The sequence below is a fragment of the Aotus nancymaae genome, unplaced genomic scaffold (assembly GCF_030222135.1).
Source record: "Aotus nancymaae isolate 86718 unplaced genomic scaffold, 86718_ANA_hifiasm-v0.15.2.pri h1tg000016l, whole genome shotgun sequence".
In the NCBI taxonomy this organism is placed as follows: domain Eukaryota; kingdom Metazoa; phylum Chordata; class Mammalia; order Primates; family Aotidae; genus Aotus; species Aotus nancymaae.
The window spans coordinates 19,809,945-19,833,175 of NW_026988428.1; the positions used below are offsets into that span (position 1 = coordinate 19,809,945).

General features: G+C 34.3%; 1 protein-coding gene across 22 annotated transcripts in view; it reads left to right on the forward strand.

The window, feature by feature from the left end:
• PPFIA2 (PTPRF interacting protein alpha 2) overlaps positions 1-23,231 on the forward strand; it is a 495,144-nt gene that overhangs the window by 352,148 nt on the left and 119,765 nt on the right. For all 22 annotated transcript variants that reach the window (XM_064376927.1, XM_012442054.3, XM_064376925.1 and 19 more), the window contains one exon: positions 17,804-18,025. In XM_064376927.1, coding sequence (XP_064232997.1) covers positions 17,804-18,025 — 222 coding nt within the window. The remainder of the gene's footprint in view (positions 1-17,803; positions 18,026-23,231) is intronic.

Consider the following 23,231-nt stretch of genomic DNA (forward strand, 5'->3'; position numbering starts at 1 on the left):
AACAGTAGTCACATTTAACTATATGCAGTGAATTTTTATACATCTCATATATTAGTGACTGAGACACTAGTTCTTCATAGATTGAAGAGTAGAGTTGGGTGGCCTTTCAGTGACCATACCACAGATAAGTCACATCCTCGACGTGTCACATGAGGTTCTTCCCAAGCTTGCTGGCCTCTTCTCGCCTTCCAGGCCTCTTTGCTTATCATTCCCACTTTGAGCTTAATTACTAAATGAACTAAGTTAAAATTTCCTTTTTTAAGTTGTTGCTCTTATTCTTCTCTCCTCTCTAAACCTGACATTTATTCATGACGGTTCTTTAAATTAAAATAAAATGCAACATAATAATTTAAGCAACAGTAATATGGAAATGTGAAAGCCGAATAAATGTAAAATCAGAAATAGATTTTTGTTTGCATGTTTTTAGTTCTTTAGTTCTTGTCAGATAGAAGAATTATGGACAAAAAGTACATAAAGCAAAATGAAGAATCAGTGGCAAGAATAATCCTCAGATCAGTAAATTTAATAATTATTTGTCTAGTATTCTCATTGTGGACTCTTGTTCATGAAGGATATTGAGCCACAGTGTTGTAAAAATGGAATATGGGATGTGCCTTTATCAAAATTAAGGGTTTTGTGGACTTTTAGCAATGTAATGCTGTCTTAGAATGAACAATCAATGACAAAAATAGGTACTTAGAAAAAGCCAGTATAGCTCTACGAGCAATGTGATCCTCAGTGAAGACAAAGAATTTCATTCCATAATGCTAGTGTAAAATATTGAGATATCATAGTATGAGGATTTGCAGAGTCTCACGCAAATCTTTGTATCAGCTATCCAATTAAAAGTTTGGCTTATAAATATATCTCATCCTATTTTAAAATACCAATAAACATCTTTTATCACAAATGCCATTCTTTTAATGATTCCCAGTAAGTTCTAACTAAAAGTCATCATCTGCAAACATGTCTTCAATATATTGATTATATTTTTTTCATTTTTATGTGTTCCTCAATTCATGTTAACTACTGCCAACAACTGTTCTTTCAAAGATTCAGTCTTGTCCACTGTAGCTCATTTTATGCATCATCAATTCCCTCTCTTAAAAATAGTTATAATCGGGCTTATATACAACTGGATTGCACTCACAGAGTATTTTCTTCTGTGTATTGATCCTATATATTGTACTCTAATTCCTAATAAAACATAACAACCTGCATGTTTCTCCTTTATTCTTCAGTTGAATTGTCAAGCAATGAAACCCCAAACAGAATGAAGCTTACAAATTGGCCAAATTTGAAAGAGCAGGTCCAACTATACACATGGGTTGGACTGGCCCAGAGGTCAATGACTGGCTAGAAAAGGAACCAAAAGATGTAGGGTTAGGCTGTTCCATGGCTTATCCTCATATACATGAAGTTATCTTATGTTAGTTTTCTAGAAGATGAGTTGGAGAGGAAGCACATAAACAAAGGTCAGGGATCTTCTATATGCAATGGCAAAAATAAAAATCTTCTAATGTTGTGTGGAACTCATTAGGTTCAAAACAAATCTGAGTGCAGTGACTGGGTGATTGTGTGTTAACTAAGACCTTATTAGATGGAAAGATGAAGTGAAATTGACTCCTCTGTTTTCAATAATAAGTATTGTTTATATTAGCCAGGATTTGAGGGACTCAGAATAAACATTTTTTTTTTTTTTTCTGAAGAAGGATATTTCCAAAGACTTTAAAAGACTGGCTGACTGGAAATTTGTTCATATACCTTTATCTTAGTGACATAATTTGAGGGTCAGTTTTCTGCCAAGAAATCTGTAGTCTTCTGGTGATGTACACAAGAACAAGTTATTTTTCCTCTGTTTTGTTTTGTCTGATCTCCAGACCAGGAGAATTTTTAAGTTTGTCATTCAGAAGTTCTTCAGTTGACCTAATTTTATTTTTCACTTTGATAGAATTTATCTATCTCAACATTTCTCATGAAACACAAGTTCCCCAGTAATTTAATCGGTGTCTCATGGGAACCATGAAATTCCTTGGAGAAGTAGATTAGGAAATATTGTTCTGTACAATTTTTAAGTGATACTATGGTATTCATATTTTTATTCTTAATATTGTCAAGCCTCAAGAAAGAAATACAGTATGTAGTGTTTCCAGAGATGCTCTTTATCCACAGGGAAGTAGCACATGCCAGAATGAATGTTCTATAGGATATGCCTTAATATGGAATTAAGGAATGCTGGTGCTTGATCTTTAAAGTTAGGCAACTCATTCTTCAAACTTGTCTCAAAACCTCATTAACAAAGGGGCTACGGGTCTTTAAGAATAAGAAATATAACCTTTACATGAGTTGTTTTGTTTGATCTCTGTAACAACAACCCTGTGAGGTTTGTAGGGCAAGAATCAATGGCTCAAAGTCATATAGCACATGAACAGGAGGATCTGAGATAAACAGGTAAAAGATTAAAAGCGAACTATGGAAAGAAAAGGCAGCATAAAAACTACCTGATTTAACGGGTTTCAAAATATAAAATTATTTACTTTAAGAAAAATCTTAAACCTGTCCATGTTTCTAAGAGGATGAGTTTATTAGATTGAGCATAGGCTAACCAAAATTTCAAAAATGCCTTGTCAAAGAAAACTTTGTTATATCTGTGTGTAATGTCTTCAGCAATCATTTAATCAAGTATATTTCCCAAGCAATTTTTACTGCTCTTTTCTTTGCCATTATTATTATTATTATTATTATTTTTTTGTCTACTCCAGTGGTCCCCAAACTTGCTGGCACCAGGAACCAGTTTTGTGAAAGACAATTTTTCCACCAACTCAGGGTGGAGTGGGGTAGGGAATGGTTTCAGGATGATTCTAGCGCATTACATTTATTTTCCACTTTGTATCTATTATTATTACATTGAAATATATAATGAAATAATTATACAACTCACTGTATTGTAAAATCAGTGGGAGCTCTGACCTTGTTTTCCTGCAACCTGATAGTCTCATCTGGCAGTGATGGGAGACAATCACAGATCATGAGGCATTAGAGTCTCATGGGAATGCACAACCTGGATCCCTCACATACGCAATTCACAAAAGGGTTCGCACTTCTTTGTGAATCTAATGCTGCCACTGATCTGACAGGAAGTAGAGCTCAGGCAGTAATTCAATTGATAGGGAGAGGCTGTAAATACAGATGAAGCTTTCTCCCACCTTAACTTACTACTGTGCAGCTTGGTCCCTACCAGGCCACAGACCAGTACGTGTCCATGGCCTGGGGTTTGGGCACCCCTGGTCTACTGTATTCCTATAATATACAAAGTTTTCCCAACTTAAAAAAATACATCTTTTGGACCCGCATTTTTAATTCCTTTATAAACCCATTTCAATAAAGTGTTGCCCCACCACTACACAAAAACCACTCCTACTGCAGTTATCACTAAATTTATATTGCTAAATACAATGGCCAGCTCTCAACCCTTGGTATAGTTGATGTCTCAGCAGTATATGACATAGGTAATTGTTTTCTTCCTTCATACACTTTTTTCACTTGTGTTACAGGAAACTACACTGTTTTTCTCTTACCTTACCAGTGGCTGTGTCTCCATCTTTTTTCTTTCCTCTGACTTCTTAATATTGGAGCACCCCAGGGCTCAGCCCTCCACATCTTTTTTACTTATACTCTCTCCATGATTTCAATCAATATCATCTGATCCATATGCTAATAATTTATTAATCTTTACCTCTAGTTCAGACCCTACAACCAAACACGTGTATCCAGCCACAATTGAACATCTCCACTTGTATATCTAAAAGACATTGGACACTTAAAATATCAAAAACTTACCTCTTTGATACCCCCTTACAAAACTTGCTCCATCATTTCCAGCTTACATGATGAAAACTTTATGTTTCCAATTGTTCAAGCTAAATAATTTGGCATTATCCTCACATCCTCCCTATCTCTCATACCTCCCATCCAACTATAAAGAAATTTGATTTATTCTCCCTTCAAAATATATCTGGAATCCCACCACATCCATTATTCACTCTGTTCTGAACCACTGTCATCTCTCAGCTGAATTATTGTAATCAACCACCTTTTATGAGGTCTCTCTGCTTCTCCCATGGGCCATCTACAGTCTAATCAGAGTAATTTTTGTTTGTTTTCATTTTTTAAGACATATCTGTGGAAACATACTAATTATACACATTTATAGGGTTCATGTGTTATTTTGATATTAGTGATGTTTTAAAACATATATCTGAACAAGTCAATCGTCTGCTCAAAACTGCAACTGCTTTCCACTTGCACAAGGCTCTACATAATCTCACTGTCTTTATCTTCTGACCTCATTTCCAAATCCACCTCAGCCACAATGGCCTCCTGTTGACTTGATTTGCTCTTTCCTTTGTCTGGAATGCATTTCCTCCAGATACATGGCTAACTTCCTCACTTCCATCCAGCCTTTGTTCAAATGTTGTAACATAGTCTAACATAGTAATGTATTATAGCACAATATGTGTTTATATACTTTATTTATAATATCAGTAATGTATTGTCTGCCATCCTAGTTACAGAATAACCTCCATAAAGGTTAGAATCCTTGTTTTATTCCTGATGAAGCTTGAGTACCTAGAATAGTTCCTAGAACATAATGAGCACTTAATAAATACAAGTTCAAGAATAATAAATAAATATCACACTGTTTTAACTATTTACTTTATTAATCTTGATACTTAGAGCTTAATTACAGTATCAGCTTTTCAAATTCCATTTTGAAACCTTGTTGAAATTATAGGGGCCAAGGGAAAGATTTTCTTTCGCCTTCTAAAGGTTTGCTGAAAATGAATTGAGAGAAGATAGATTAATATGAAAAAGGCATACAAAACTTATTTTAACATGCACATGGACATGACTGCCATATACAATGTATGAGACTGGAAGAGGAGCCAGAGGGCTGATGCTTAAATATTCTTGTCATAGGGGAAAGATGTATGGATTCATGAGGCAAACATTTTGCAAATGATTCTTTTTGGAAGCTGGGTGGGACTGACGAATTAATGGAAAGTAAGGAGAAAAACTGCACAGCAACAAAGATTGTTTTATTATGCAGATTAAGTCCCCTGGGTAATTTCTGGGAGCTACCCTCTGAAGAACAGATGATAAGTCTGTCTTGGTATGAGAACTCCCAATTTCTCCTCTTTTCTAGTGGTTAATAGGTTATTTGACAAGATTATTAAAGAGGGGAATCTTAAGACAATCACATTTCTTGTGGAAACAGGTGTTTTCAGTCAGATAAGGAAATTCCAGAGAGAGAGAGAGAAAGGGAGGAGAGGAAGGACAGAGAGAGATTTTGGTTCTAAGGATTATTTTTGAGGCTTTTCAATTTTCAAAGCACTCAGCAAGCCAAAGTCATATTTGGGGGAATCGTTTTCTGTGCCCCAATAACATTTTCATTGGAATTGCTTAAATTAATAAATTAACTTGGGGATGATATCGCCTCTGTTGCATACTGTGTTACCATGTGTACATATGGCTTATGTTTCCATTTATGTATTATGTTCTTCAATAAAATGGTTTAATTTTTCCTATAGAGACTTTATAGATGATTAGATTTACTTTCAGGCATTTATAGTCACTGCGATTGTTATCTCCTTATGTTTTTCCTAATAAATGAATACTGGTATATAAAGATGCTACTGATTTTCCAACATTGATATGGATTCCAGCAAACTTGCAAACCTGTTATTTTTAAGAGTTTGCTGTACTCTTGGTATTTTCTTAGTAATTAAGCAAATTGGGAGGATTTAATTTTCTCTTCTCTTCCTTTTCAATTTTCTTTTCTTATTGTCTAAAACTTATAAAGCTTCTAAAAGTATATACTTTAATAACAATGCTATTCATTAATGTGATGCTTATCATAGTAACTGGTAGATACCTTTTATCAGATCTGGAATTTCTTTTAGAGATTTGCTAAGAGATTTTATCAGACTATGATGTACTCATATTTCAAAAATAGTGGATTTCATTGACAGATTTTTTTTAACTTTAAGTTCTGGGACGTAAGTGCAGAACATGCAGGTTTGTTCCATAGGTATATGTGTGCCAAGGTGATTTGCTGCACCTATCAACCTGTCATCTACTTTTTAAGCCCTGCATGCATTAGGTATTTGTCCTAATGTCTCCCTCACCCTACCCCCTGACAGCCCCCAATGTGTAATGTTCCCCTCCCTGTGTCCATGTGTTCTCATTGTTCAACTCCCACTTACAAGTGAGAACATGCAGTATTTGGTTTTCTGTTCCTATGTTAGTTTGCTGAGAATGATGGCAGATATCCTTTTGGAACCATTTTTCTTTGCCTAGAGATAAACAATTTGATTTTTTTAAATTTTAATTGTATGCATGCTTCTCTGACAGAAATGAATCTTTTTTAAATAGGAAAGAATTTAAACTTTCTTCTACTTGATTAGTATTTATTATTTCTACCACCAGTCCTGTACATATATAATTTTTATGACCTGAATACAGGTAAGTTGAGCTCTCTTTTGGCTATCTAAAATATAGGAGAGCCCAAGTGACCTGAATAACAGTAAGTCAGGTAGCAGCCTCTTGGGGCCACTGTTTCTCTGCTTAAGTTATCTAAAAACTCAAAACTTGATCAGATCAAAAGGCATCTTTTTTTTCAATTAATGAAAAGATAACTGGAAAATGTGATAAAGTAACAAGTAAGTTTTTTAAAAACTACTATTGCATATTTCCAGTTTTCAAAGTATCACTTTTGAAACAAATATTCCCTCAAAATCAAACACCATTTATGCACCATTGCAATAACCCACTGACATAGAGGCCAAATGAAACTATCCAAACAATGCCATCAAAAAGTGGGCAAAGGATATAAACAGACATTTTTCAAAAGAAGACATTTATGTAGCCACCAAACATATGAAATATAGCTCATCATCACTGGTCATTAGAGAAATGCAAATCAAAACCACATTAAGATGCCATCTCACGCCAGTTAGAATGGCAAACATTAAAAAATTAGGAGACAACAGATGCTGGAGAGGATGTGAAGAAATAGGAACACTTTTACACTGTTGATGGAGTATAAATTAATTAAACCATTGTGGAAGACAGTGTGGCGATTCCTCAAGGAACTAGATAGAAATACCATTTTTTCCAACAATCCCATTACTGGGTATATACCCAAAGGATTATCAATCATTCTATTATAAAGATGCATATACATGTATGTTTATTGTGGCACCGTTCACAATAGCAAAGACTTGGAACCAACCCAAATGCCCATCAATGATAGACTGGATAAAGAAAATGTGGCACATTTACCCCATGGAAAACTATGCAGCCATAAAAAAGGATGAGTTCATGTCCTTTGCAGGGACATGGATGAATCTGGAAACCATCATTCTCAGCAAACTGACACAAGAACAGAAAACCAAACACTGCATGTCCTCACTCATAAGTGGGTGTTGAACAATGAACACACAGACACAGGGAGGGGAACATCACACACTGGGGCCTAGGGGTTGAGGGACTAGGGGAAGAATAGCAGGGGATGGGGGGATAGGGGAGGGATAGCATTAGGAGAAATACCTAATATAGATGACAGGTGATGGATGCAGCAAACCACTACCATGGCACATGTGTACCTATGTAACAAATCTGCATGATCTGCACATGTACCCCAGAACTTAAAGTATAATGAATGAATGAATGAATGAATGAATGAAACTATCCCATGCCAATAAATGGCCTAGTTTGGAGGTTCCACCAGCAGCAGTGACAACCTCTATCAAAGTGATTCTTCAGGAAGAATTTTCTGTTCTCCAAGTTTTGCCAGTTGAAGTTTAGGTTTATACCCATATTCCCAAATTCAAGATGACTGAACCAGGAAGGTCTTCCAGATTCCATGCCAGAACCACCACCCGGTGTTGGACCCTAGTTCAAGTTCATACCCTTCCTTCCCTCATGGTAAGTTCTTCTGGTGGACTCCTGGAACTCCGTGTGATCCAGTCAATTGTCTTAGTCTACCAAAGAATTCAGAAAAACATTGAACTTCACAATTGAAAGGGGAGCAATCTTTTTTCCTCTCCCTCCTGAAATTTCCTGGTGATTATGTCGAATATCTTCCTCCTCCCATCTCTATTTTTTTACACTTTAAGTTTTGGGGTACATGTGCAGAACGTGCAGGTTTGTTTCATATGTATACACATGCCTTGGTGGTTTGCTGCTTCCATTCCCCCGTTATCTACATTAGTATTTCTCCTAATGTTATCCCTCTCCAGTTCCCCCTCTCCCTGCTATCCCTCCCCTAGTCTCCCAACCCCAGACAGACCCCAGTGTATGATGTTCTCCTCCCTATGTCCATGTGTTCTCATTGTTCAGCACTCACTTATGAGTGAGAACATGCAATGTTTGTTTTTCTGTTCTCGTGTGTTTGCTGAGAATGATGGTTTCTGGCTTCATCCATGTCCCTGGAAAGGGCATGAACTCATCATTTTTTATGGCTGCACAGTATTCCATGGTGCATGTGTGCCATATTTTCCTTATCCAGTCTATCTTTGATGGATATCAAGATATAGTAGAACAGGCACTTTTTGTCAGGATTCTATTAAATATTCTTCCTTGGGATGTGGGCGCCTACTTGACTTATATTTACACATCTAAAAGGACTACTTAGTGATTCATCCAGGAAGATAGATCCACTCTAGTGTTATTTTAGAGATGATAAAATAAAAACATTTGAAAGCTTTCAGTTGATGGGTTTCTCTAAAGAAAGTAATAAATACACATGTTCAAACTATACAGATCATTTAAGAATTTGACAGATAAATGTTTTTCTCTATCAATCATTAACATATTTATTTCATGCTGTTATGTGGGACATTTCTATGTTTTATATTTCTGATAATTATTAAAATTTATCATGGGAATATTGATTTATCTACAGTGTAACAGGATCACCATGCTATAAGAATTATTTTCATTCTTTTACTTGTCTGACTGCTATTAGAATGAAAATAAGAAACAAGGTTAAAAACAAAGGACCAGTTACAAGGTTGTTACAGTAATTCAAAGGAGAGTAGGTGACCTAGACAAGAGTAACAATGGGGGAGGTCATGACAGAGTTTTTCTAATAGATTGTATAAAAGATGGGTGGAAAAGGGTGAACTCATGATGAGTCAACCGATTTTGGAGAAAATGAAAAACTGGAGTTCTCACTAATTGAGTTGAGAATGAATTAAGTCAAAACAGATTTGGAGGAGAAACACTTTTTGAATACATGTTTTAAACATATTGAGTTTGGAAAGTCTATTTGACAGCCAAGTATGAAAATTTTATTGCTGCAGTTGAGTGTACAAGAATATATAGTTTAAAATTTAAACTTTTAATAGAGATAGAAATTTTATGAATATATATTTTGGTAGGTGAGGTAGACAACAAACGTATTTTGTAAATATATAATACGGCAGAGGTGAAAGACCTCTCTGATAAAGTAACAACAGAAGAGAGTTCTACAAAGATATTCTTAGTTATCTTTGATGACCCTCTACTTCACTCCACAGGTGATTTCATCCAATGTTATAACTGCTTGCAGAAAACCATATACTCACTACTCTTTTCTGTGAGCTTATATGGTTTCCTGCCTGACACCTTTACTTTGACATCTAATCAGTCATTTTAAACTTTGTTTTCAAAACCCAGTCCATGATTTTGCCCCATCCTCACTACAAATCTGCTTCTCTTATAAATTTTCTCTTCTCAAAAAATAACTGCATCTTTCTAATTGTACAAATCTTGCAGTCATACTTGAGTCTATGCTTTTTGTCACATATCACATTCAATCCATTCAAAGAATATGACCCGTTTTATAACCTTTAGTTCTATTACCCTGGTCTAAGCCAGCATAATCTTTCACTTCTTAATTTATTTTCTTAAATTCATTGTTTGTCCTGTCTTTTATAAGAGGACTGAGGATCCATTGAAAATGTAAGTGAAATCATGCTACTCCTCTGCTCAACATCTTCCTATAGTTCTCATATCACCTTGAGTAAAAGCCAGTCTTAAAATGATCTCAAGAACCCACATCTTATTTCCATCTATATCCACTCCCACCCTCTTGCTTTATTTAGTCCAGTCGATTCTAGCAACACTGGTCTCCCTGAAAATCCAAAACCCATTTGTGTCTCTTTGTCTTTGATCTTTCTATTTCCTCTGCCAGATAACTGCATGATTTATGCTTGTATTGCAGGTTTTAGCTCAATGCTTTCTTTGTATAATCAATTCCCCTAGTGGAAGCTTGACCCAAATACTGCATGTGACATCTTTATACTCGAGTTTTTCATTGTTTATTGAAAACTGGAATCTAAGCATACATCCTCTATTTCATCTGGCAACTCTAGCTGTGAAAAAGGGGGAAAAAGAAAAATGGATATTGAGCAAACAAATTGTCCATTACAGATAGGAAAGGGTTTATCTGAATTACCAGGTTTATGATGAGAGAGTTACAGCTTATCTGCAGAGTTTTACATGTTACTTCTCTGTTCAAACACCTTTGACAGCTCTCTGTCATTCTATGTGGTACCCAAAGTTTATTCAGTATGGAAAAACAAAGGCCATCATAATCTATGCTGGCCTTCCCTTTCAAGTCTCATATCTTACCATTTCCTTATAGCACATATTTTCTGCTCTGAATACAGGATAATTATTCAGAGGGAATTATTATTCGCAATTAATCTGCAGGGAATGTCCCCCTCTCTCCCTTTGCTCGTGTTATTTTTTGTTCCTAGAATAAGTACTCCTTTCCCTTCCCTTACTTGAAATATAATTACTCATCTTTTAAGACCCAACTCAAAGAATATTACAAAGATATTCTCTGCTCTCACAAGATAAATATGAAGCAAAATAAAAATTTATGATAATACTTAATTGCAATGCATATACTTGCTTATTTGTGTATTACTTCTCTGCTTGATAGAATTGCCTTGGTGTCAAAAATGTATTATCACCTTTAAAAAAGTTCTAAAACTTAATTATCTTCCATCTGACACAAAGTGTTCAATAAATATTTATGAATAAGTAAAAATTTATATATTTTAAAATTTAACATGCGAGTCTTTATTGCATTTGATAATTAATAATTTCAAATATATACTTTTTACTGTTTTAACAAATTGAATATCTTTATGACCTTGTGTTGGAAATTGATTTTTTAGAAATGACACCCAAAGCACAAGCCATAAAAAAAAGATAAATTGGACTTTCTTAAAATCTTTTGAAATTCAAACAACACCATCATAAAAGAAAGTGAAAAGATAATCTACAGAATAGAAAGAAAGTATTTGCAAGCAATATGTTTGATAAAAGACTTGGGTAAAAATATATATCAAAAATTCATATAAATCAACAATAAAAATATATGTAAATCCAATTAATATGAAGGCCAATCATTTAAATAGACATTTCTCTAAATAATATATACAAATGGATATACCTGAAAAGATGTCCAACCTCATTATTCATTAGGAAATGCAAATTCAAACCACAAGGAAATATCACTTTGCACTCACTAGAATAGCTAAAAAGACAGATAACAAGTTTTGGTGAAGATGTGGAAAATTAGAACTCTCATACGTTGCTGGTAGGAATGTAAAATGGTGCAACCACTTTGGAAAACAGTTCCTCAACATGTTAAAGATAGAATTACCATACAGTCCAGCAATTCTACTCCTAGGAATCTATTTGTCTGAAAGCATTTGTCCAAAAACATTTGTCCACATAAAGACTTATATAAAAAAGTTTATGACAATTATTTATAGTAGCCAAAAGGTGGGCACAACCTTAATGTCTATCAACTGATGAATATATAAATAGCATGTAGTACATCCCCATGATGGGATACTATTCAGCAATAATAGAAATGAAGTACGGATAACATGCTACAGTACTTGAATAAAATTCAAAAACCATGCTCAGTGCATAAAACTAGTCATGAAAGAACACATGTTCAGTGACTCCACTTATGTGAAATGTCCAGAACAACAAATTTGTGTGATAGAATGTAATTAGTGATTATCTGGGGCTGGAAGTGTGTGAGTGACTGCTAATAAGTATGAGATTTCCACTAGGGTTGAAAAAATGTGAGATTAACTTACGTTGATATTTGCACACTTCGTAAGTATACTAAACTCTACTTAACTTTGCATGTTTAAAGGGTGCATTTTATGGCGTGTAAATTATATCTCAGTAAAGCTGCTTAAAATTAGTATTGACTTTTAATATTGCTATTTGTCATTTAAAGTTCCACAATATATTTTAAAGGCATGTCAAGGTAATAACGGTTTGGAACAAAAACAAGATATTCTTTTTATAAGATATAAATCACAGTTTTAATATAACTTTCTACTCTGATATTATTAAGACATACAGTAAGCTTACCATACAATATATTTAGTGATAAAAATTAAGATTATATATTTTCTACAAATAAAAGTTTCATAAACATGACAGAATAAAAATTGAGAGTTTTAAAATCTTATCATGGATAATCCCAACAGAATAACTTAAAGATTATGCAGTGAACACTTACTCCTTAATGTAATTTAAAAAGTCAACATTTAAAAATGTTTTATTTTAATTGCCTGATTACTATCTATAGTTAGTTAAATTTCTCTTATCTGGAACCCATGTAAAAGTATGCAATTTTCTTGTTAAATGCATTAACAAGATTTAATGGACTGCAGGTGCACAGAATGGGAACAAACATTTTTCTAATTAGAAAATAAATATTCATTTGCACTGAAAAAATGTTTGTCAATATTATATACATATATATGTACACACATATATATGGTGTGTGGATGCTTGGTACCTGCCTATACTATGAAGCATGTATAATTTTATCCTGTTGATTTATATGTTTTTATCAGAGGCAATATGGTAAAGAAATTAACTAAATTAACTGAACTGGGAATAAAAGTTCTGCCTTTTAATTCAGATCAACTCTATGTGATTACCTGAGTCTAATTTCTCCAAAATTCTTTAGAGCTCTAGAATCTTAAATATGATTTTTTAATTCTATAAAACATTTTTCAAAATAAAAATTTATTTTTCATGGTTTTTGTAGTTTTTTTAAAAAGCAAATTTATTACTGTACAGTGAACATACAATTTAAGTGCACAATTCTGTCAATTTGGATAAATATATATGCCTCCGTAAGCACCTGAATCAAGATAAAGAACATCCTCATAACCCTTAAAAGTACTCTAATGCCCCTTGAAGTCAACCCCACCTCCCCCATTCCACCTCTTAGCCCAGGCAACAACCAATCTGCTTTCCTGGCATTATAGATTTGAATGGTCTTTTCTAGAATTTCATATTAATTGAATCACACATTATGTAATCTTTTGTATCTAGCTTCTGTCTCTCAGCATAATTTTTTTGCGATTCATTCATTTTATTGGAGAGCTCAGTAATGTGTTTTTTTTTCATTGTATTAACATATCAAGTTATATTTGCTTACTCCAAGAATACAATAGTTTCTCCTATTTTTAAGAAGTGTTTTTGAATTATTTAGTATGATTGCATTATAGTTTTATTTATATTACTAAATTATCTCTTAAGATACAAGTTGAATCTATAGACTTAATCTTTTGAAGATATCATTCCATATCTGAACATAGAACTGCTGTATTGTGGGTACCAAACTCTATTTAATAAAAGAGGTAAGTGATATTACGAATATGTAGGAATGTTGGAGTTCCTACAGCCATTCATTGATCACATCCCCCTTTAGAGTCTCTCTTCTCCTTTCTGGTGGGGATGTTGCTGGTTGAAGGATCAGAACTGAGCATTTCTCTAGGAATTGCTCCTAGAGGAAGGGAATTATGAACTTCTACATTACACAGCTATCTGTACATTGAACGCAGAAAGGCCAGTTTATAATCATTAGGCAACATCTAAGATCTGGACTAGGGAAGAAGGATAGAACCAATTGCCAGCCAGTTATTTCCAAATTTGAGATAACAGATATGATTTTTCAGGGGTTTGCCATAATTTTAAATATCTTCAAACTCTGTATACAAGCTACAAGTAACTAGACAAGTGTAAGATTTAACAGAACTTCTACCTCCTCACATTGGGAAATTCCTCTAGTTAATTTTAAAAAGACAATTGTCTCTATCTTTCTCTGCTCTTTTAATTTTGATTCACTCAGCTATTTCTCCACACTCTCACATTGTATTAGGTAATTGGACTTATCAGGACTTCTTGCCATTTGCTGGCATTTCCTTTCTCTGTGTTTTATCTTTCTCACACTGCTTTCATGATGCTTTCTGTTCTTCCCATTCTTCTGTAGTCCAGGCTGCTCTGTGTCATTTGCATTCCTAAAAATCATGAGCTATGCATATTGTGCAATAAAAAACACAGGGCTTATGGGGGAAATGAGGTTTATGGCACAACACTAAAAACTTTATCAGTGTCACATTAAAATAAAGGTAAAAAAACTAATAAAAATGGCAACAGTTTTAACACAACGTTAAATGGTTGGAAATTGCATAAATATAGTGATAAGTATTTTTTTAACCCTGAAAAAGAGCTGAAGTTTGCTTGTGGAAGTGAGTGTTAGAAGACTTGAAGGCTTTAATTTATTGTGAAGTGGTAGAAGAAAGGGTTTCTGAAATCAACAGGAAGTTGTAACACAAGTGCAGATGGGCAAATTTTTAACGTATATGGGGAACTGTCAGTTTTAGATATTTGAGGAATGGGCATTTGTGCATTCTGAGTGTTCCTATGTGGCTAGTTTTCCTTCAGCCAAGGGTAGTTTTCTGTATTTAGCCAGTGCTGCTTAGGAAGAAAATTGCATATTAAAATGCAGGTGCGTGCACGTGCGCGCGCACACACACACAATTTACATTACATTGAAATTGTTTCCTAATATATCTATCATTTTGAAACAAACTCATGCTTTTAAACAAGTGCTTAAAACATGAGCAGAAATGACTGTACTTCCGTTATATTTTCTCTGTATTTTCCTGTTTCTTCTTACATTCTTTTTTTCTCAGTTGTTTCTCTCAAATTGCTGCACTGTCCTCACTACAAAACTCCAGTGTAGCTAGGCTGTGGAGCATACTTTTTTTTCTTTTGTCAGAGTCTCACTCTGTCACTCAGGCTAGAATGCTAGAGTACGATGGTACAATCATGGCTCACTGCAGTCTGGACCTCCCAGGCTCAAGCAATCCTCCCACCTCTGCTTCCCTAGTTGCTGAGACTATAGATGTACACCACTGCACCTGGCTAATTTTTCTGTTTTTTCATTTTTTTTAGAGATGGGGTCTCCCCATGTTGCCCAGGCAGGTCTCAAACTCCTGGCCTCAAGAGATCCTCCCACCCCAGCCTCACAAAGCACTGGGATTACAAGAGCTGGCCACCACATATAGCCCTTTCCTTCCTTCCTTCCTTCCCTCCTTCCCTCCTTCCTTCTGCCATATGGTTCTGTTGCTCATGCTGGAGTGCTATGGCATGATCATGGCTCACTACAGCCTCAAACTCCTGGGATCAAGCCATCCTTTTGCCTCAGCCTCTTGAGCAGCTAGGACTACATGTGTATGCCACCACACCCTAATGTTTTTTTTTTTTTTTCTAGAGATGAGGTCTTGCTATGTCACCCAGGCTGGTCTCAAACTCCTGGCCTCAAGCAGTCTCCTGCCTCAGCCTCCCAAAGCACTGGGATTAAGAGAGTGAGCCACAGTACCTGGCCTCTTAATTTTTAACTGACAAATAATAGTTGTATATTTCATGCGACACAATGTAATGTTTTGATATATTTATACAATGTAGAATGATTCAAACAAGTTAATATATCCATCACTCACCTACTTATCATTTTTGTGGTGAGAACACTTAAAATCTACTCTTCTATCAATGTATTTTTATTAACTACAGTCATCATGCTGTGTAATAGACCATAATTCTTAAAGTGTAACTGAAACGTTTTACTCTTTGACTAACGTCTCCCATTTACTCATCACAGCCTTCCTCTTCTTCCAGCCTCTGGCAACCACCATTCTACTATCAACTTCTATGAGTTTGACTCTTTTAGATTCTACAGATAATCAAGGTCAAGAAGTATTTGTCTTTCTGTGCCTGACTTATTTCACTTAGCGTAATGTCCTCCAGTTTCATCCATGTTATCACAAATGACAGAATTTCCTTCTTTTTAGCAGCTGAATAGTATTTCAGTGTGTATGTATACCACATTTGTTTTTACCGATTCATCCATTGATAGACACTTAGGCTGATTCGTATTTTGGCTATTGTAAATAATTCTGCATTGAACATGGAAGTGCAGATATCTTTTCAACACACTGATTTCAGTTCCTTTGGTTATATACCCAGAAGTGAGATTTCTAGACCATATGATAATTTTAATTTTTTGAGGAACTCTTCATTATTTTCCATAGTGGCTGTACTAATTTACATTTTTATCAGTAGTGTACAAGGGTTCCCTTTCCCCACATTCTTAATCTCTTACCAACACTCACTTTTTGCTGATAGCCATTCTAACAGGTATTAAGTGATATCTCATTGTGGTTTTAATTTGTATTTCCCTGATGCATTGTGATATTGGGCATTTTTTCATATATCCTCTGGTTATTCGTATGTCTTCTTTTGAGAAATATTTATTCAGATCTCTTGCCTGTTAATTTGGGGATTTATTTTCTTCCCATTGAGTTGTTTAGATTGTTTATATATTTTAGACTTTAGCTGTAGGGCATACTTCTGAAGACATACTTTCAGAAATCTCTTGTTTCTAGGCAGTCCTTCCAGAAAGTGGAAAAATCAGCTCGCAAAATATTTAATGTTTTCCAGCTTCCTTCCTGTGAGTTCTGTGCACACACTTTATTTTATTTTTTGAGACAGAGTCTTGCTTTGTCACCAGGTTGGAGCGTAGTGGCACGATCTCAGCTCACTGCAACCTCTGTCTCCCGGGTTCACTGCCTTTGCCTCCCGAGTATCTGGGACTACAGGCCATGCCAACATGCCTGGCTAATTTTTCGTATTTTTAGTAGAGACAGGGTTTCACTGTGTTAGCCAGGCTGGTCTCGATCTCCTGGCCTTGTGATCTGCCCACTTAGGCCTCCTAAAGTACTGGGATTACAGGTGTGAGCCACCATGCTGGCCACATGATTTTTATGTTAACAGTAATATAGAAATTAAGACTTTTCTATACTATATGTTTGTTCCAGCTAGGTCAGATTCACAACAGGAATAATCTTTAACAAAAAATATTTGGTAAGTTCTTTTTCTGGGCATCACTGAAAATAAAACTTAAAAATTTACAAAGGATCTTTAACAAAAATTTTAACATTGCACATTTTATAGGTTCTTACCTATTAATTAAAAATAACATGTGATGTTATATCAATATAATATTGTAAATTGATAGTAAATTATATATCTAATTGATAAAATAGTAGCTGATACTTAAATGTTTAGGATAGATGCATCAGTGTTTTATGCTATGTTTTATATAGATATAGAGAGTAGTATAGTATGGTTTTCAGTTCAAATACATCTATTAAACTGTTTGAAAATTATTAATCTACCTTCATATTTTAATGTTAATTGACAGCTTTCTCAGAAACTTAGTTTTTCAGCAAAACTAGTTCTTTTCAGAAGTTCTTATTTCTCAGTGTGAAAGCAGTGTCAGTTTCATTTATTTAAGTAGATTTTAAATTTTAAAGATGAGAATTCTTTAGTGCCATTTTTTTTTCTATTCCTGCAGCGTTTGTCCAATGGTTCTATAGACTCAACTGATGACACTAGTCAAATAGTTGAACTACAAGAATTACTTGAAAAGCAAAACTATGAAATGGCCCAGATGAAAGAACGTTTAGCAGCCCTTTCTTCTCGAGTGGGAGAGGTGGAACAGGAAGCAGAGACAGCAAGAAAGGATCTCATTAAAACAGAAGAAATGAACACCAAGTATCAAAGGGACATTAGGGAGGTAAGTGATTCATGTTGCGTTTAGTCTTTGATTTCTGAATGCTGCTTCCATAATTTCCCATAATGACCATACACTTTTTACTTCTCAAAAGACCATACTTTTACTTTCACGTGAATTATATTAGTTATGAAACTTGTTTGATAAGGCAAAAATAGTTTACTTTATGAATGCTTTAAATATATATGGAAAGAAATGTGTGGTATCAAGTCTCTGATAAAGACATTCTGAAGCTGTTAATAAAATATTTTAAATCTAAGTTTTAATTTTAAATAATCCTAAATATGGGTATGAATCATGAATTGCTATACTCTTAGCATATAGGAATACTAAAAAAATACTTTAAATTGTTTCATTGCTTATTTTGGTTTTATGTTTATGAATGTGAATGTACATCTGTTAATATACATGTACACACATATATATAACATAACCTTTCTTTGTCTACATATTACATTCCTGTTAAAGTTCCTTCTTATACTTAAAAAAAATGAGTACTTAAATCACTTCTCAGCCTCTTGGCTAAGATCAAGTGAAAAAAGACAGTACTTTAAGTTACTACAAAAGATACTAGGAGATATTTGATTTGTAATACTGTCAAATCATTGTACCTGCTCAGGTGAAAGTTTAGAATCTTTTCACTTTTTCAACTTTTCACTCACAAATAAAAAAAAAATTATTTATATTTGTGGAAATTATATTTTCTGACTCTTTGCCTTTTTCATTTTTACATATTCTTTTAAATAGTATGCTTTTTACCTTTTAAAAATATCTTTTGTATATAATTAGCTAGTTGTTCATCAAGTTAGCCCTGTTCTATGTACCTAATTGGTGATATCCTTAATGTCTTTCCTTTCACCCACTCAGTTCGATTCAGCAGTAAATCCTGTTATCTGCAATTTCAAACTGTTCATAATGGTACCTCTTCTTAGAATTTTCCTTGCTTTTTCTGTTCCTACACAATCACTATCTCTCACTGGATTATTTCAGTAGTCTGTTGCCTGGTCTTCCTACTCATGCCTTCAGATCACCTCAGTCTATGCTCAACACAGCAGCTTGAGCAGCCTGCCTATAAGTCAGTTCATGTCACTTTTCTGCTTAAATGACTTTTAATGACTACCTATTTTACTTATAGTAATATCAAAGCCCTTACAGTGGTCTAAAAGCCATATACAATCTCTCCACTATAACCTTTTTAACCTCTTAGAGACCATCTACTATCTCATCTTAACACACTCTGCTCAACTGGAGTGACCTCTTAAGCAAGCCAGACCTGTTTTGTTGCATTTTATTTTCCCTCTGCCTTTGCTCAATATCATTTTCTAAGTGAAGTGTCCCCAGACCTTGGTGTTTACACATATACACTCTATTTCTTCTTTTGATTAAATAAACATCCTACATGACTTCTGTCATCTGACAAAATATATATTTAACTGATAAACTTGTTTATCATATGCTTCCCTCCCCACCTATTTGTAAAGATCTATAAGGGTAGGATTTTTTGTTCTTGTTTTGTTCACTGCCATCTTCAGAGTAGCTACACGGTTATGGATTGTATTATAGACACTCAAAAAATCTTTGTTGAAAGAATAGATATTTATAAGTAAATATCAGAAGGTATGAATGATATCAGAATATGTACTAAGACAATGCCGATTAGCAAAATGAAACAAAAAGATAGGTGAACCATGAAGTGGTAGACTGCTCCACTGTAGCACAGATAATGATACAACTTTTATGAATTAACAGTTCATGGATGCATCTCTCCTCTTCACTCCTCCCCACAATTCAAATTCAGAGAATTCATAAAGTAAAGGCAGTTTAACCCCTCTTCTGTTTACTGTTAAGGAATCACTAGGATATCTGGCTATCAAATTACCAGGCTCACTTCTTCATCTGTTGCTTATTCTCTCTGTCTTCATTCTCTTGGTTCTGAAGATTTAGCTGATTTCCTTTCATTTTAGTACTCACTGCTCTATTAATGCTTATCTAGTCCAGCATCACTTAGAGGTAAAGCCCAGGATCCAATTCCCATTTTCTTACTGCCTATTTAAAAATAACTCCTTGATACTAATAGTCTCTGAATGTAGGTGACAAAACACCCAGTCAGATGGAAAATGTCACTCCTCTGATGCCAGGTGTTCTTTTATTGGGAATCCATTCTAATGGTCATAATGTTCTCCTTTCACATGGAATTATTTTAAAATACAACTATTATTATCAGCCCCATCATTTCTACATAGTTATATTTTAGAAGAGTTTCGTGAGAAAGGAATATCTCTTGTTGTCCACCTTTGAAGGGTGGTTGTGAACGCAAATGTTTTCAGAGCCAGGCTGGCAATGGAAAAGTGTTAAGTGCCAGGTGCAAGACAGTAGGAAGTGATGGCATTGATGAGACCTGTGAAAGGGCCTATACTCCACCTACATTACTGGATTCATCACCTTTTTTTTGGTAACACACACACACACACACACACACACACACACACGGCGCTGTGAAAGCTAAATAAACTGCTTCTGAAATATTCAGGTCTCAAGACACGGGCCCCTGGTTTGTGAAGGATTGTTTAAGGACCAGTCACATGTGAAAACTATTACAGATGTATTACATAGAATTTCTCTAATTCCTCACAATTGCCAAGAAGGGGAAATACTAATTACCATCTCCATTTTTCTCAGATGAAAATGATAAGGTTCAGTGAGGTAAAGTAAGTTGCCAAAGGCCTGTGCAGTTACCCTCCCCACCCACACCAGAGAGAAACAAGATCAGCATGGCTTCAAAACCTGTGCTTCTTCCACTATGAACTGCTTCCAAAATCAGCACAGTGTAATAATTTATTCAGTGATAGCAACTATCATAAAAATGCAGCTACAATATAACTGTCCTCTAAATAATCAATATTTTGGTCATTTTTTCCAATAAGCAAGAAGATGTGAAAATCACATACTTAACAAATTACTTAACACTTAAAGCTTTTATTTTCCTGAATAATATTTTTCTGTGCTATGGTCACACAGGGTCAACTGGATTGCAAGTTTCTTCTTTTCTTAATTATTATTTTTAAATTATTTATTTATTTATTTATTTATTTATTTATTTATTTATTTATTTATTTTAGCGACAGAGTCTTGCTCTGTTGCCCAAGCTGGAGTGCAATAGTGTTTTCAGCTCACTGCAATAGTGTTTTCAGCTTACTGCAGCCTCAATCTCCTAGGCTCAAGCAATCCTCTCATCTCAGCCTTTGAAGCAGCTAAGACTACAGGCACACATCAGGATGTCTGGAAAATTTTTGTAGTTTTTGTAGAGACAGAGTCCCGCTACATTGCTCATGCTGGTCTCAGATTCCTGGGTTCAAGAGGTCCTCACACCTCATCCTCCCAGTGGTCTGGGATTACAGGTGTGAGACACAGATTGCAAGTTTCTTAGTAGAAAAAATAGAAGCTCCTTTTTCTTGGGACTCCTATAGCATTGCTAGCATAGTATGATTTATAAATTGTTCAGGTAATAAATGTTTGTTGCAATAATTAAGGAAAAATTAGGAAATAAGAAAATAATATATAATGAAAATTGAAAGGTATTTTGCTTTGTGAGGACATTCTATGGTGTCTAAAATGAACTATTACTTTGAATGGCAAAAACTGCAATTACTTTTGAACCAACCTAATTTATAAATATGTTCCACTGATGGCTTCAGAATGTAATTTTTCTGTGTCAAAAAAAGAAATCTAGCCAAAATTTACTTTCATTTTACATTTTGTCTTCAAACAAAACTCCTTAAATTGATTTTGGCCTATGAAGAGTAGGTGAATTGGATTAAAGCTAGACACAGTACACATATTAGAAAAATAGGCAGTCTCATAAAAGTAGCTTATCTCTCCAGTTTTTAATCAAGAGGATTATTAATTGTATATGGATAATGATATATCATTAAATATATAGCTGTGCAAATAACTAAAATTTTCAGTGGAATATTTTCATTATATTTCGTTTTGTGAATAAAACCATCCTATCTTTCCAACTTCCTATTAACATTTATTCAGAATTTCACTATGTGTTTAAATGAATTAAATACATATCAGTGTTGGCTTTTCTGTGATCTGAAACATGTAGTTATATTTTTAACTTTAATAGATCTAAGTTACCAGAGAATTATATTTATTAGATGTAAAAAAAATCCAATTTATATATATAAACTTCAAGTCAAGAGATCATTGCAACTTTATTTTGTTTTCTTTTTTTTTTTTTGGTAGCAAGTTTTAGGGACTAGAAAAGCTTCTTTTTTTAGAATTTTCAAATGACATAGGGAAAAACTATTTCTCTAACTTGTAAATCCAGTTCATTTTTGGCAACACAGCCTGCAGTTAAAAATTGAATCTCCGACATGAATCACTGAATCAAAAATGCAGTACCAAAATTACAAAATACAAAAATCCCTGCATGTAATGTATGTCATAGAGTGAGATCATCTAATTGTGGAAATAATAGTGACAAATAATTTTAAAAAGCTATTATTTATTGAGGGTGTTTTCTACATGCGACACCATACAAAGCACTTTCTAATTCTTACCAACAATGCTATGTGATGCATATTAGAATCTCAACCCACGCAATATATGAAGAAGGTGAAGCACAGAATAGGTGAGCAACATTGACCCCTTATAACAGAGTTAATAAGTGTCCCAACCTAGCATTTGGAGCAAGTAAGTATTACTTCAATGCTCATGTTCTTGAGAAATGTGTGTATGCCTTTTATTGATTTTATTGCTGTTAAAATTTATGAGAAGTTTATATATGCAAGTTAGCTTTAGACTTTTCAAGCCACAAAATTTTCCCAGAGTTCTGTTTGAAAATGAAGCTGACAGAATATAATCTTAAGCACTCTGAAGGGAACCTCTAAGATAAAAACTGTACCATCACTGAGATAAAAAATATGTAAAACAGAAAAAGTCAGAAGTGAAAATAAGTAGTTTTTTAAATAGTAGGTGTTATCTGGGATGCCTAAAATCTAGAGGTATGCATATAATATTTCTTAAAAATTATTCTGGCTAATTTTTGCTGAATTCATAGATTAATTTCTTACGTTTACACTTGGTTAATTATCAACATAATTAACCAAGTAGCTTCTAACTAGGTCTTGATGGTCAGTAGGATTGAGCTAGACAAAGGAGACAAAACACATTCCAGGTAGACACGAAGTCACAGAGTGTA